The following is a 17,432-nucleotide window of genomic DNA, read 5'->3' as shown; positions in this document are numbered from 1 at the left end:
CATGGAAGCCTTTAAAGCCTGTGAAGACTGTATGCATTAGCCCGGGAAACTCTTAGATAAGCACAGCCTGGATCTCCTCTTGGAGAATTGGTGCCTGTACCAAAAGAGACAGTGCTATGGAAACAGTCTGCTGTACTGGTTGGTGCAACATGGGATACCTCAATGTGAAGGCACCTCTGCGGATGGATAATGATCATCTGGGCATCTACACTTACTATGCATCGAAGTTGATGCTTACGAGGACGCAGTGGTATGCCTAGAAGAAGAAGAATGTTTGTGCTTATCTTTCTTAAGTGCTACATCCTTTGATGACCAAGGCATCGATGAAGATGAAACAGAGTTCCAGCACTGCAAGGAGCTCGACGCTGAATGCCCATAATGCAGTGTTAATACAGACAGCGCCAATGTCGATGCCGGGGTCATTGGAGGCTGAGGACTGGGTTCTGAATCCTCAGCTATGTTCGATGTCAACGTAGTACCAAAACGTTTTTCAAATTGTAGTTTGTGGGCTTTAAGTCAGTGTTTCTCAACTCTGTCCTGGATTATCCCCTTGCCAGGTTTTCAGGATAGCCACAATAAATATGCATGAAAGAAATTTGCATATAATGGAGGCAGCACATGCAAATCAAGTTTATGCATATTAATTGTGGCTATCCTAAAAACCTGACTGGCAAGGGGGTTCTCCAGGACTGAATTGAGAAACACTGCTTTAAGTGACCTCTTTTGCATAAGGAGACAGAGGACACAGGTAATGTCGCAATGTTAAGGGCCCAGGCAATAAACACACTAATTATGTGGATCAGAACCTGAAATGGTCTGATTACATCAACATCATTTCTTAAAGCCGCTCAGTTCCAATTTTGACATGGAGGGGAAAACGACCAACGCAAAGTCTAAGGGTTCAATGGCCTGGGAAGCTTGAATGAAAAAGTAACCGAAAATAATTGATATTCCTGGGAAGAAAAAAAATGCTCGAAGTGGCCCGAAGGCCAAAAACAAAAGTTGACAAAATTAAGCTAAAGTTGGTATGAGTATAGGAAAACGCTAAAAATAAAAAGTATGCCTAAAGAAGCAAAAATAAAGATGGGCAGGCACCAAAAAACTGAAAAGTTTGACAAGCTGAAGAGAACAGAGGCAGGGCAGGCAAGAGAAAATCGGGAGGCAGGAGAATGAGCAGAATCGGGAGAAGAATGAGAGAGGAGTAAGAGGGGAAAGAACAAGAGAAGGCAGGCAAGAGTGAGGGGCAGCGGCTAGAGGTAGCTCCGCCCACCCCTCCGACATCAGCAAAGCACCGATCCGGAGCTTCTCCTTAAAAGAGCGCTTTTGCGAAGGACCTTAAGAAGGGACGAGTCACTGCAAAAAAGAAACACTAGAAAAGGACACCTACATAGGCAAGAATCACAAGGGCAACAGGACAGACAAGCAGTAGATAAACAAACACAGTAGTAGCAGAGGGGAACCAAAGCAGACACAGAGGACACACAAGCAACAAGCAATCAAGGGTAGCAGGTGAGGGACCTCACAGTAACACCAAGGACGCTACATAAGGAAACATGGGGAAGCCACTTTAGACAGCAGACCGGCAAGTGGACAGCAATGGAAGCAGCACACAGAAGCAGGATGTTGAGCTACCCAGTTTTCTGTACCATTTGCCATATGTATGAATACCTCCCATCTGGGAGGTGGTCTTATGTATGCACTCAATGCGAGGAACTGGAGGGCCTGAAGAAACAAGTTAGACTCCTGGAAGGCAGAATACTGGAACTAGAAGCACTTCGAACAGTGAAGGAGGAGGACAAAGAGGCAGAAAACTTCAAGACAGAGGAAACTACTGAGGAAGAAGTCCGGGAGTTAGAGAAGTTCATCGAGGAGGCATACAGGAAGGCTGTGGAAAATCACCAACAACAGTGGAACTGCCAAGTTACACATACAGTGAGTGAGGACAACCAGGAGGAAGAAATAAGTGACACAGCAGTGAGACCTGGAAACAACAGAGGGAACCCACAGGAAGACGAGTGTGGTGCAAGCCAACGCCAGGATGAGGGAAGATGGAAGTGCACAGAGGACATGGACCTACAGATGTAGAGATGGACATACACCAGGGATTATAAACAGATCAGAGAAGGTTATCATACCGCTTTACCGGGCCATGATACACCCCCACCTGGAATTGTGTGTCCAGCACTGGTCGCCGTATTTGAAGAAGGGCACAGTACTACTCAAAAGAGTCCAGAGAAGAGCGACCAAAATGGTTAAGGGGTTGGAGGAGTTGTCATACAGTGAGAGATTAGAGAAACTGGGCCTCTTCTCCTTTGAAAAGAGGAGACAGAGTGGACATGATTGAAACCTGCAGCTGGAGAGACAAGAGAAGATAGAGAGAAAGCAATCGTCGTGGGGGACTCCATCATCAGACAAGTCGACAGCCACATAGCGGGAGGAAGACAGGATCGGCTGGTGACCTGCCTACCAGGAGCCAAGATAGAAGATATAGTGAGCCGCATTGACAGGATCATCGACAGCATGGAAGAGGAAGATACGGCGGTGGTGATCCATGTGGGGACAAACAACGTGAGCCACAGGAACTACAGCAGGAAAGTACTGAAGAACCAGTTCCAGATGCTAGGAGGGAAGTTGAACACCAGAACGCTGAGGGTAGCATTCTCAGAGATTCTGCCGGTACCCAGGGCCGATGAGAAGAGGCAGATGGAGCTGCAAGCAGTCAACGCGTGGATGAGGCACTGGTGTGACAAAGAAGGAATCCACTTTGTGCGCAACTGGACGATGTTCTGGGGAAAGAGCAAGCTATACAGGAAGGATGGACTCCACCTCAGCGAAGACGGAACAAGGCTACTTGCAAACAACATCAAGCGAGAAATTAACAAGTTTTTAAACTAGGAAGAAGGGGAAAGCTGACAGTCGACAAGAGTCAATGGTTCGGGAAACTGTATACCCAGAGGATACTATGCAGGAAGATTGCAGGGAAGACTCACCGGATCATAGGCAAGGCAGAAATCCTGAAGGATCGAAAGGGACACAAGTGAGGAGGAAATGCAAGAAAGTAAAAGGCCACAAACTCAAGTGTACTGTATGTACACAAACGCAAGGAGCCTAAGAAAAAAGAGAGGGGAATTGGAAGCTATTGAACAAAAAGATAACCTTGACATCATCGGCATCACAGAAACATGGTGGAATGAGGAAAACGTCTGGGACACTGTGCTACCGAGATACAAGCTATACCGCAGAGACAGAGTGAGTCAAAAAGGTGGGGGTATTGCCCTATACGTCAAAGAGAGAATTGAGTCTACCGGAGAGAACACGCCGGAAAAGGAAAATAAGGTAGTCTCTATGGGCCAAAATTCCAGGAACAAATGGAATGGAAACGAAGATCAGCATCTACTACAGACCCCCAGGGCAGTCCGAAGACACTGATGCAGAAATGATGGTCGAGATTAAATGGAACTGCAAGGGAAGAAACGCAGTTATCATGGGCGACTCCAATTATCTGGGGATAGACTGGAACATAGGCAACTCCGGCTAGAGTGGTAGAAAACTGGAACGCTCTTCCGGAGGCTATTATAGAGGAAAACACCCTCCAGAGATTCAAGACAAAGTTGGGCAAGTTCCTGCTAAACCAGAATGTACGCAGGTAAGGCTATACTCAGTTAGGGCACTGGTCTTTGATCTAAGGGCTGCCGCGGGAGCGGACTGCTGGGCAAGATGGACCACTGGTCTGACCCAGCAGCGGCAATTCTTAGGTTCTTACATAATCTCAGCTCCGCAGAAAACTAAGAATGGCAGGTCCCACAAATCGACATCAAGTGGGAAGGCACTAGAATGTGCACATTACGGGAACTCCCTTATAAAATTTTAAGTAACAGTGTACTTGGTGGTGTTCATACAAGATTCCATGGATAACATCACCTATATGTGAGAATATTATGCCTGACTGTCCTCGAACAAGCTGTATATACAAATTTTCAATACAAACTTTACTCATATTAAAACTTACAGTAGTGCTTCTAAGCCATGTATTCATATCTAGTATGGTGTTCTATCTGCCCTAATTAAACTATTTAATATGTGAGTTCTTCTTGGATTCAATGCAGAGCACATTCAAGACCAAGAAAATGTGGCAGAAATAGTTCCCATTGTACTAGAAACTGCAGGCTTGGTTCTTTTTAGAACGTTCCAACATACCTGGATAGTTTCTTCTATCTTAGGAAGTCCAGAAGGAAGCTCTTTTTGGCACAATGCAAATACTAAAGTGAACATTATCAACAAATTTGAGAGACTAAAATCCTAATCCAGAATATCCACAAAACTAACCCATTTGGAGACAACATCCCCAACAGTATAATATATGATAAAGGGTACTAATATTCTATTTACAAGACCAACACCAATTACTACACACATTCAAAATTTTAGCCATATATAAACTGGGATATAGAGACCTCTACAAGTTACAAAATATTATCACTGCATTAAAAATGAAGACAGGGATATCACAGATATCACTATCATGTATCTGTTTTCTGTAGGGGAAATATACCTGGGAAATATGAAGCAGAATACATTAAAATGGAATTATTCTTTCTTTAGTAAAGAAGCCAGAAAGGCTTATCAACTAGACTAAGTTCACTGAACCATAGATGACTTTGCCACAGAGAATTTATGTATAGTTATGTATATAAGAAAATTTTCTTTTGATTTCAATTTCTGCTTCTCTCTCTTTTTTTTTTTTGCCTACCCACTTTGCAAATGTTTGCTTAAACCTGATCCCTTTTATTATATTCATGTGACAAACCCACTAAATTATTCAGTTCCACATTCATCACATTTATTACTGATATACTAAGGCTGAAAGTGGGATGCAGCATAAACTGTAAAAACAACTTCAACTCAAGAATTACTTATGTTTTCAGACATGATTAATATACTTACAGCAGCCACGGGGATCAGAATTTCAACAAACAGACCAGCAAGTGCATGTTTTATATCTTTATCTTTTACCTCCAAAAAGTACTGTGCACATTCCTTTAAAAATAAGCAACATGAAATGACGATTGGGTTAGACTTCATTCTCTCTATTACAGCCATAAGGTTTGTGTCACATTTTGCAAAGAGAGGTAGATAAAATATTAGCATCTAATGCTTTGAAGTTTTTAGCACTTGGCCTATGCCTCACAGATTGCCCTAAGTTGTAGGTTGCATAGTAATTTTACAATGAACAGTTTATAAATGAAAATGAAATTTGTAGGTTTGAAATCTTCCCCAGGATATCACTGTTTTTATATGGTATTTATACCAATGGTAGAAGATAAGTGATACTTGGTTTACTTTAAGGTCTCTTTGGGGCACAATAAGAAGTTTAAAATCAAATGAGTTATACTGAAAGTGATGTCCAGTTCCAAATCGTCTAATTACATTGCATCTCTGTGATATTTCAACTGTACCATGTGTCAAATGCTCAGTACCACACACCCTAAGCCTTCATATGTTCAAAACCTATAAAGGTGAACACATGTTTCAAAAGCATTCTTTTAATGTTTTTACATAAATAGTGCTACATTTGTACCTGCATAAATTGAAATGATGCTTCAAAATCTTCAACAGGATACATTTTCACACGGAAGAACTTCATTCCCATAATCAAACTGATAATGCTCTGTACTACATGAGGACTTTGTTCTTTTTGTCGCAGCTCTTTTAATTCGGTCACAAACTTCTTTCTAACAGCTTGAAACCTACATTTTACATATAGATGTCTTTTAATTCAGGTATTTGACTACAAGTTTAATAAGTTTTCAGAAAACTGGAAGCACATTCAAATTAATGGTAAAGAATAATGGTTTAAGAAGCTAGCAATCAGGACTAAAGCTCCTTAATTAGGTAAAGAAAATCCTTAGTAGCACTTATTGACATAATCCCGATATCAAGAGTTGATATCCATATTGCCCTTCGGATATAGATGATACATCAAGTAAATATAAGTATATATCTTGCATTATTGTTGCATTGTTATAGAAGAAAAGGAAGGAAAGACTGATGTCATTGTCCAGCTGTACACAAATGAGCTGGCTACAAATCAAATTTATTTAGTACTACAGCAGTATTAAATTAGAAAATACTGAGCAACAGACAGGGACAGCACCGTTTTCTGAAATACTGTATTTCCCCATACATAGGCCGTGGCTTATACATGGGTTTTACAAACCTGTGTATTGGGTGCGGCTTGCTTAAATAGGGTGGCTTATCTAAAGACTAGTGCTGCCCGATTCAGAGAAAAATATTTCGATTTGATTCGATTCACCCTGTTGAATCGATTTTTCGGTTCGATTTGATTCACTGTAAAAGTCAATAGGTTCTCAGAGTGGGAACAACCTGATGTCTCAGCACTTGAGGAAAAGACCACATAATAATGTTTATAAGATAAATCATATAAATGATTATACTGAAGCAGGGTGTCCTCAGCGTGAGAGGTAAGCGAGGGGAGAGCATTCTCCAGCGCTTTACATAATAAGGCACAGGTTAATCACCCTCTGCCTGCAGTGCACACCATCATAGGACACCTCACATGTGCTCAAATTAATCAATGTGATAAATTAAACAGCGATATACAATTGGTCAATCACACGAGTGCAAGATCAAACAGGTTGTTCCCACTCAGAGAACCTATTGACTTTTACTGCTTTTCTGTGTGAGTAGATAATTAAGCAAATTTCTGATAGCCTACAGAAATGATTCTCAGCTTCCATCTCCAGCCCCCAAGACTCACCAGCCCCATTCCGATTCTCAGTTTCCATCCCCAGCCCCCCTGCCGATTTCAGCTTCCATTCCCCAGCCCCCAAGACTCACCAGCCACCCTGCCGATTTCAGTTTCCATCCCCAGGCCCCAAGACTCACCAGCCCACCTGCCGATTTCAGCTTCCATCCCCAGGCCCCCTGCCGATTTCAGCTTCCATCCCCAGCCTTCCTGCCGATTCTGAGCTTCCATCCCCAGCCCCTCTGCCGATTTCAGCTTCCATCCCCAGCCCCTAATACTCACCAGCCCCCATTCCGATTCATTTACTTACTGGACTGGATATTAAATCGCGGGGCAGAGAGGAGAAATGCAGGGAAAGCCAGTCAAAATAGTATTTGCTGCTGCCGAGGTCTGCTGCATGAGGTCCGCTCGCTCGCCGATTGATTCTCCCACTACTTTCGTTTCTTCCGATGTAACTTCCGGTTTCACAAAACCGGAAGTTACATTAGATGGGTAGAGTCTGGCGGCCAGCGGCATGAAAATCGTCTTGCAGCTGAATCGGTGAGTCCGCTTTTTAGCAACAACAAACCGATTCAAATCGATTCACCTGATTTGAATCGGTGAACCAATTCAAATCGTGAATTGGGCAGCACTACTAAAGACATTAAGGGCTCCTTTTACAAAGGTGCGCTAGCGGTTTTAGCACGCACTAAAATGCCGCGCGGCTAACGCTACCACCTCCTTTTAAGCAGGCAGTAGTTTTTCGGCTAGCGCACACTATAGCGCGCGCTAATCGTGTGTGTGCGCTAAAAACACTAGCGCACCTTCGTAAAAGGAGCCCTAAAATTAATTAGCGAAAACTATAATTCAGTACATAAAAGATGACATACCCAAATCATTCACTGAATTTAAATGTACTGTTTAATTTAAAAAAATTAAAACAAAGAAAAATCCAACAGATCTGCAGTAAAAGGTGAACACCAAAAACAAGTAAAAGACTGCAGAATGGAATGTACAAGGTACAGGAATCTTTATTAAAAAGCATACAAAATTGTAAGCCTTAAAAAATGGCTCTCATTGGAGTACGGACCCAACACGGTCCGTGTTTTGGAGAAACACTCCTTCCTCAAGGGTTCGGGATGTCCAATGTATCACATGTAGAGAGTAATGTGGAAAACAATGATGTAATAAAATCATCAAAATTTTTGAATTGGAGGCAAGAAATTCTCAATGTTATCATCACTAATGATTAATGCTACTAATGATTAATAATACTAAGGGGATTCGGTTATTTATATAAATATTTTAATTTAATATTTCTTATTCATTACTTTTATATTTATTGAATGTTCTACCAGAAATCCTATCTTTAGAGATGCTATTCTGCTACATAATCCTACTATTGAAAATTAAAAGAACGTTTGCCAGTTGATCATGGTATTAAGTCCCTTTGGATATAAACTCTGAAGGCGGTAAATCCACCGCTGCTCTGATTGCAGTAATTTCTTACCTCTATCTCCTCCTCTTACTGATTCTTGTACCCTATCTATGATCTGACATCTGAATTGATTGAAAGTGTGATTATATTGTAGGCAGTGGGCTACTAATGGAGCCTCTTTTCGTTGTAGATGTAGGCATGACTTATATTCAGCCATGCAAACCCTAAACTGTCTAGTGGTTTTGCCTACATACATTTTTCCACACGGATATATAATTAAATAGACCACAAAATCGCTTTTACAGTTTGTTTGTTGTTGAAGATAAGTCCTTTGATTAATAGGGTTGATGAAAGTTTGACCAGTAATGGTCATAGGGCAGATTTGGCACTTCCCACAGGTAAGATGTCCATTATATTCCCCTCGAGGTTTGTTTCTATCAGGTTTTAGATTTAGTACTTCTTTTAAATTTCTTGTCCTGCTAAACGCTACCTGTATACTAGAATCTTGGAAACAGGGAGACCTTGAGCAATGCCTTAAGACCAAAGCAGTCCAGATCATGCAGAGCAATTGGTCCCTGAGTGAGAAGACAAGGGTGAGAGGGAAGCCAAAGTCCCTGGCCTTGCCATAGCCGAACCAGATCGGCATACCATGGTCTTCTCGGCCAATCAGGGGCCAACAAGAATACTGGACTCCCTTGTTCTGCTATGCGATGCAAAACACGTCCTATCATGGGCCATGGGGGGAAAGACATAGATGAGACCTTCCTGAGGCCAGGGCTGCCCCAGGGCGTCCAGACCTGCACTGCCAGCCTCTCGCCAATGGCTACAAAACCTGTCCACTTTCTTGTTCTTGGTGGTTGCCATGAGGTCGAACGTGGGTCAACCCCAACGACGTACTATGCACTTGAACAATCTCCAGGAGAGAGTCCATTCTCTGGGATCCAGAGTCTGTCGACATTGTCTACTCCCACCATGTGAGCCGCAGACAGCTCTATCACGTGTCTTTCCACCCAGGAAGAGAGTAATCGAGCCTTCATACTCAGTGGAGGACTCCTCGTGTCCCTTTGCCAGTTGACGTAGGCCACCGCTGTGGAAGTGTCTGAGAACACCTGGACAGCTCGCTGATGGAGACACTTCTGGAAATATAACAAGGCCAAGCGGATCACCCTCAGTTCCAGGCAATTGCTCGACCACATGCTCCCTGAGGGTGACCACCAACCCGAACCGGGGCAGACATACAGACTGCTCCCCAGCCATAGAGACTCGTGTCTGTGGAGAAAGTCACCAAAGTCCAAAATCTGAAGTGGTAGGCCCCTGGCTGAAGAAGTGCCCAATTTGGCGTATAATGCATCCACCAGATAATCCACTCGAGAGATGAGAAAATCCAGGTCACAAAGAACCACGATATCAAGATCGTGGCGATGCATGGAATGGCACGCCCAGGCAACAAAAGATGTGACAGCTGCTACTTTAACACTGACTGCCGCAGAATCAAAAAGGCATTTGAGAATAAAATCCATCCGCCTATCCTGAACATCTTTTAGAACCTTCCCTTCATCAGAGGGAAGAGAGGTACACTTGGTGACCTGAGCAACAGCTGAATCCACCTTTGGTGAGGCAAAGAGCTTGGTAAACTCCGCCGCCAGGGGATAAAGTCTTGCCATGGCCTGTGCACAATTCAAGTGACCTTCCTGGGTATCCCACACCTCTGATAGAATACAGACCAGGTCCGGGTTACCAGGAAAGGAGGCAGTAAGCAGTCTCAGATCGCTCAACAAGAAACATTCTGCTTGGACTGGCTGATCCAGTTGCAGCTTTAAACCCTGCAGGGATTCTGAAATATCGTCAAGACGACCAGGCTTGAAGAACCTGAAGGATCGTCCACCTGTTCCTGGGACACACACAAATCCGCTAGATTAGTTACATCAGTGGACTCACCCAAGCGCCCTGGGAGAGCAGGGGTATGGAAAGAGTTGCGGACGCAATTGCAGGCATCATCCACTTGCGCTCCGGTGTTTCCGTCTGGAAGCAAAAACAATGACTTGTGTCCAGCGGAGGGTAAGATCCCCATGGGAGGACTAGATTCCGGATGGGTACCACAGGCAAGTATGCCTGGTAAAGTATATTTACAAATTCCAGGAGGGGCAGGGGGAAGATCTCCCACAGCAAGAGCTGCCCTGTGGGCTCAGACTTAGAGTGCTTGGAAGATTTATTAGACTTTTCACTGGAACCATGCTTGTGTTTCACCAAAACGCCGCCAGCGCTCTTCTGAGGGTCCCCCGATGCAATTTCGCGTCAATTGAGGCAGAAGACCCAAGAAGGGTCTCTTCTGTGGTGGAAGGCACCGACTGCAACCTGCTCAAACGAGGCATGAATCCATGTCATCATGTCCTGAGGAGCCATCTCAGAAGTTTAGAGCAAAAACAAAGCTCCTAAGTGGAAAAATTAAACTTTTAAAAAATTTGGAAAAAATCCAAGATGGCCACCAAAGGTGCCGATTTTGCCCTAAAAACAGCCCAGAAAAAACCCAGGAACCCCTGGAAAACAGCAATTTTACAAGGTGGGTGGGGGTAGGGCAAGCAGGGAAACCTTCCAAAAACCCCTTTTGAAGACCCCCCCCAAAAAATCATTAAACCAGGCAAGCAAGCTGTTACTCACTGTTGCACCAGTGACCTCTGCCACTTCTGGAGTACTTGGGGAAGATACGCAGTCTGGCCCCGATCCCTGTTGCGCCTCCATGGAAACGGGCAGCCTGCACTTCACCCAGTAGCAGACAAACCTGGAGTGAGCTAGCTCCCGATCCCAGAGCCCCGATTTGATGTGCAGGCTGTTCAGGAGCAGGGAACCCCCCCAGAAGCAGACTTTCTCCCAAGAGTCCGCAATCTCCCACCACAAGGATGTCCCCGAAGGGAACTTCTACAGCATGACGACAAAATCCGCAAGAAACTAACCAAATTAACAGACTTAAAATTCAGAAATGGTTCCAGTCCTGGGTTATACCAGGGCTGAGCAGCGTTTAGTGGCTTTTGTTTTTACAGATGACATTTGGGGGTGGCTGCGAATTGGAAGCAACCCAACTGCCCCGGACTCTCGTTGTTCTACGCTAAATTGGACTATCTCCAGTTAATGTCCAGATTGACTGCCATCAGACATATGGCCCTGCCGGCTTATAGTAAGATCTGGGATATTTATACGGCAAGGGGTAATTTGTCTTTTGTCACTCAGAATAACATCTTTGTGTGTTTTGCTGCAAAACTGTAGGGGTGGGCTGGGGTGGGTTCGGGGCAGGGGTGGGTGGGCGGGCAGGATTGGTGCTTTTTGGGATTGCCTAGTTTTCATGTTAGTTTTTTTGTTGCTTTGTATGGGTTTGCTTTTTCTCAATAAAATTTTGAAACTGGAAAAAAAAAAAAAAAAATTCAGAAATGAAACACGAGCAGAAAAGATAAGCTCCTACAAAACTGAGGTTCAAGAAGCATGCTCTAGGGTATGGTAGCAGAGGGAGGATTTAAAGCTTTTTTCAACTGAAGCTTCCTACAGCTCCTGGGGGCCTAGGGCAGTGGTTCCCAACCCTGTCCTAGAGGACCACCAGGCCAATCGGGTTTTCAGGTTAGCCCTAATGAATATGCATGGAGCAGATTTGCATGCCTCTCACTTCCATTATATGCAAATCTCTCTCATGCATATTCATTAGGGCTAGCCTGAAAACCCGATTGGCCTGGTGGTCCTCCAGGACAGGGTTGGGAACCACTGGCCTAGGGGATCTGGCCAATTGAAATCTTAGGCCACTCCCAGTGCCTCCCAGAATGCACTGGGAGATGGGCCTAGTATTTTGGTTGGCCCAGGTGTCTAAGGTGGGGGGTCCGGATGAGGTTAGGAGGGGTTCTTGGTGGGATGGGGCAAATCTTTGGGGGATGGAGTCAAACATTTGGGGCAGTCAGCAGGAGGAACTGGGCATCCCTCCTGCCACAATTATTGGTGGGGGGGAAGGGTTTGCAGGTGCCAGAAAGAGAGAATTGCCATTTAGAATTGCCAGTCGTTGCTTCTAGGAGAATTCAACCCTGGCTTCACATTTGAAAATTTACCTCATTTCTCAAAGGAACCTGCTGCTACTTCAAAACGGACACAGGACCCCTGAGGAAGGCAATTTTTGCCAAAACATGGCCCATGTAGGGTCAAGGTTCCAGTGTTTACTTTGTTATAATTTTCAAAAAAGTATCATATATTTTTATCTCTTGGCTCCAAATCCTGGTTTCACTTTGTGTGTTTTGGAACCCTGGTCCTTTGCCTCTGAATTTGGGCTCGCTGTTGTTACTGTGCGCCCTCTCAGCGGCACTTGTGGATTATGCACCCTTTTAACCTCCATTTGCATGTCTTTACCAAACAGGATGCCCACTCCACCCCTCTTCCTTTCACGTTAGAGGCCCAAAGCTTTATAGTTTCTCATGAACTCACAATAAATGTGTTTCCTGTACAAAACAAAGATTTCCCTTCAGTCTCTTCTTTAATCATCATGTTCATATTCATTGGAGAATTAAGCCCTCTCACATTATAGGTTACAACTTTCAATCTAGAACCCTCCATGGCTCCTTCTCCCTGCCAATGCCTTCTCCAAACAATGATCAGCACCCCCACACCATCAAATCCCACCCAATTGGCATTTCTTGTCAATTGTTAATTGCTGTGACCACTGCTCAGACCTAGCAATATAACAAATCTTAATAAATTCTGGAGTGGTAGCATGGAATATTGCTACTCCTTGGGTTTTGGCCTGGATTGGTCACCATGAGAACGGGCTACTGGGCTTGATGGACCATTGGTCTCACCCAGTAAGGCTATTCTTATTCTAAACTATTTACTGATGCTTGGTCTGTATGCGTGTGACCAATGTGAGGAAGTCTGCTGTCACATAGTTTCTGTATGGGGATCTATAGTAATCCAACTTGTTCAGCTTTCCAATAGAAGTATATTGTTGTTCTGTATCTGCAGTGCTGCTTTATCAAAGGTACAGTTCTTGCAATTTCCATTTTGAGAGTCAAAGTTGTTATGGTATGGAAGGTTTGCTACATGGGGTTCTAAGCAACTAATTAGCATGATTTTGTATTACAAACTAAGGTGAAAAGGTTTTTTTAAATTATGGATACTGATAGAAAATTGAGTGTGAATTTGCCTGTCACTCAACCGAGCATTGAAAAACTGTGTGCAGCACTTAAGTGCCAGATTTCTCACTGATGAAAACTAAAACTTTTGTATGAAATAATTTAAAAACATTTAATAGCTGATTTCAATTAATTTATTTTGTTTTATGTGTTAGGAATAGTTTGTAGTTCTCTCACATAACTTAACTACAGTAAAATGATATTTGGCCTCCTTTTACATTCAGTCACATTCTAATGGTCAATATGTCACATAGGTCAGTATGTCGCATACATGAACACGATTTGACAGGTGTGTCAATGGAAGAAAGACTAACCCCCTCTTCTACAAAGCTGGGCTAGCGGCTGCCACATGGCAACAACCCCGAAGCCTTTTAAATCTCTATGGGCTTAATGAGAAATACTATTTGATTTATAAAAGGTTTAAAATCATGAGCTTATATAAAAATTAAAAATAAAATATTTCATGAGCTTACTTTGATTGTGCAAGAACCCCTATAACTTCTGCATATAAATCGGCAATAATGTGCACGTTCCCAGTGTTAGTTCCCGAATACCTGGAGAACAAATGCAAAAGGACAAACATAGGTATGTGCATGCTGTACAAGAGAAAATGTTTTTTATTTACTTTTACCACTCATGTTTGGTTTGCTTGCTTTGACTGTAGAAATTACACAACTTACTTTAGTACAGAAATCACCCAAATTGCCCTGCAATTTTATTGCTATTTTGTGAGTCCTTTCTGATTAAATGTTTACATTGTATTATAAATAACATAAGTAGGTTTTTTTTCTTTATATAGTAAACACATCTAATCACAGTATTTCAGAATAAGGCAAACAAAACCCACCGCTTCCTACTGCAATTAGAAAGCATTACTTCTCACAGAAAAATATAGTTTTAGTTAAAGTAGCAGCAATATTAGCTAGGGTTAAATAAAGCAAATCTACTCACCTATAGCAGGTATTCTCTGAAAACAGCAGGATGAATATTTTCACTAATGGGTGACATCAATGACAGAGTCCTGTTATCAGGTTAGTATAATAAATAGTTGATAAAATGCAACTGCAAGGGGAGTTGGTTGGGTAGTAAGAATATTCATCCATCTGTACTCAGAGAATACCTACTAAGGAGAGTGACTTCACATTCTACTACAATTTCAAATAATAATAATCATTTCTATAGCGCTACTAGAATAGACAGTCCCTTCTCAAAACAGCTTACAATCTAATTGAGAGAGATAAACTGGACAAGAATCATACACCGTGGACAAGAATCAATACACAGTGCTCAAGTGGGGGAATTACAAAGGGAATGATAACACAGATATTGGTGTTTAGCGGATGGGTTAGAGTTTGGAATTGAAAGCAGTTTCAAAGTAGGCTTCAAAGAAGTAGTCTACATTTGAATAATGCCAGAGACAGAGCTTGACATACCGAGTAAGGCAGTTTGTTCCAGGCATATGGTACAGCAAAGTAGAAGGGACCGAGTCTAAAGTTGGCCATACAGGAGAGGGGGGCGGGGGGGGGGGGAAGGGGCAGGAAAGACGAGAGTGGAAAGAGAAGAGATACTGAGGATCTGCATAGCGAATATACTTGTAGGTCAGTAAGAGGAGTTTGAACTGTATGTGGAGATGGATAGCCAGCCAATGAAGTGACTTGAGGAGAGAGGTAATGTGGGCATAGTGGCACTGGTGGAATATGAGGCATGCATCTGAGTTCTGAGCACATTGAAGAGGAGTTGGTTTAGTGGAAGGCCTGTGAGAAGCAGGTTGCAGTAGCCTACGCAAGAGGTGATAAGGGTATGGATGAGAGTCCTAGCAATACGCTCAGAAAGGAAGGCTCTGATTTTAGAATTGTAGAGAAAGAAATGATAGCTCAGAAAGGAAGGGTCTGATTTTAGAAATATTGTAGAGAAAGAAATGATAGGTTTTGGCAGTCTGTTGGATATGTGAAGAGAAGGAGAGAAATGAGTCAAAGATTACCCCACGGTTGCAAACCGACCAGACAGGGAGAATGAGGGTGCTGATCACAGAAACAGAATGGGGGAAGAGGAGAGGCGAGTTTAAGTGGAAAGATAATAAGCTCAGTCTTGGCCAAGTTTAATTTTAATGGTGGCAAGACATCCAGGTATATGTCAGAAAAGCAGGCTGAAACCTGGGACTGAATGTCTATTGAGATTTCAGGTGTAGAAAAGATACCGTATTTTTCGCTCCATAAGACACACCTGACCATAAAACGCACCCTAGATTTAGAGGAGGAAAACAAGAAAAAAAACATTCTGAACCAAATTCTCCTGCCAGGCTCTGCACCTAACCACACACTCCTTGCCAAGCTTTGCACCCTTTCCCCCCTCCCTGCCAGGTTCTGTACTCTGTGCCCCCTCTGGTGGTCTAGTGGTAGGCTGGGACATGGCACAGGGCAGGCAGGCAGGCAGGGCACCCCCCTCCTCCCCAGAACCTTTTTAAAATCCTGGCAAGGTCCCCCCCAATACCTGTTTTTAGGTTTAAACAATTTTTATTGATGATAATAAAACAGCAAAACAGCATACTGTAGAAGATGAACAAATATACCAAGAGATTACAAATCAAATAAGCAGTAAGCAGGGAAATCCAGATTAAAGTTTTCCATATTAACAAAATCAAGCTCCCCCTAGCAGAATATCGTACGCTCCACCTTTAACATGTGAAATACTCCTTAATACCAGCAGAACAGGAATGAAAAACCAAGACCCCCCCAAAAGCACAGAGCAAAGAACAACAAAAACAAACCATGAATGCAGACATCATCAGTATCACATATCCAACCTCTACCCACCCTGTGACCCCCTCCCCCCCAAGCCAGAATAAAGTTATACAATACAGTATCTAAGACTAAACCTAGCACACCAGTGCCCTGGACTCTGATGGGCCCTGGAGACTACAAACCCCTAGCCCTCCCTTCACCTTTCCCTCTCCCCCACCTACAGATCCCTCCCCCAACCCCCCCTCTACGAGCGGCCCCTACCAATCCTAGATATGCCGGGCAATAGAATAAGAAAAATCAGCATGTCAAAGAAGTCAGCGATCAAGCAGTAGAATGAGAAGCATACCTGCTTTTAATCCCGATGCTTCGCTCGCTGGACAGCTATGGCAGTGAGAGGCAGAACGGCGAACAAGGCAGGAATCCCCGAGATCCCTCAGGCTAGCCACATCAGCGGAGCCCACAAAAGAGCCATGCGACAGCAACAGCATAGAAATTGATGCAGGCACTGAGGCAATAGCAAGAAGTTGCAGCTGTCTTTCAGGCAGACCAACAAGGGAGCAGACTGACATGCTGGAATCCAAAGGCTGCTGCACTAGAGTCTGAGGGGGAGACATAGGCATAGCCCGCTTTCTCATGAAAGCCTGATACATCATATCCACAAAGTCCAGGGGAAAATAGTCCCTGATGGCCAGGGCCGATCTGCGGGACTCAGATTTGGAATGTTTTGAAGACTTATGAGACTTTTCCCCGGAACAGTGCTTGTGTTTCATAAAAGCGCCCTCCTCGCCCAAATTTGGCATCCCGGACGCTGGAATTGCATCTCTGGTGGAACTGGAGGAGGAGGATAGTGTAGTGTAGCAGTCATGCACGGTTCATGCCCCTCACAGCCACAGCGCACGTAATACATGGCTGCGAATCCGCTAGCCATCCGCCATATTTAGGCATGAATCTATGCCATCCTGTCCTGAGGTGACCATCTGTGAAGTTTGGAGCAAAAATGAAGCTTCTAAGTCCGAAAAAGAAAAAGGTTTTTAAAAATCCAAGATTGCCGCAGCAGGTGCCGATTTTGCCGAAAAAATGCCTGTTAAAAATGCAGGAAAACGCTAAAAATGGCAATTTTAGGATTTTACAGGTGGGGGGGGGGGATCAGGGCATGCAAGGAAACCACCCAAAACCCCAATTTGAGCACCCCTCAAAATTGGCAAACTCTGTGACTCACAGACATGTACTGCAATACATTTCAATGGCAGCCAGCAATACACAGTATAAGCATAGCGGAATTAGAAAAGGTACAAAGAAGGGTGATGAAAATGATAAAAGGAACGAGACAACTTCCTTATAAGCAAAGGCTA

At 43.6% G+C, this 17,432-nt stretch overlaps 1 protein-coding gene across 8 annotated transcripts in view; it reads right to left on the bottom strand.

The window, feature by feature from the left end:
- Positions 1-17,432, bottom strand: part of FRYL (FRY like transcription coactivator) — a 768,252-nt gene that overhangs the window by 566,596 nt on the left and 184,224 nt on the right. For all 8 annotated transcript variants that reach the window (XM_033945802.1, XM_033945793.1, XM_033945809.1 and 5 more), the window contains 3 exons: positions 13,813-13,893; positions 5,579-5,747; positions 4,945-5,037 (listed from right to left, as the gene is read on the bottom strand). In XM_033945802.1, the coding sequence (XP_033801693.1) occupies positions 4,945-5,037; positions 5,579-5,747; positions 13,813-13,893 (343 nt within the window). The remainder of the gene's footprint in view (positions 1-4,944; positions 5,038-5,578; positions 5,748-13,812; positions 13,894-17,432) is intronic.

The sequence above is a fragment of the Geotrypetes seraphini genome, chromosome 1 (assembly GCF_902459505.1).
Source record: "Geotrypetes seraphini chromosome 1, aGeoSer1.1, whole genome shotgun sequence".
Lineage (NCBI taxonomy): Eukaryota > Metazoa > Chordata > Amphibia > Gymnophiona > Dermophiidae > Geotrypetes > Geotrypetes seraphini.
Note: the sequence above shows the minus strand (reverse complement) of the source record. Positions and strands in the feature narration are given on the sequence as shown.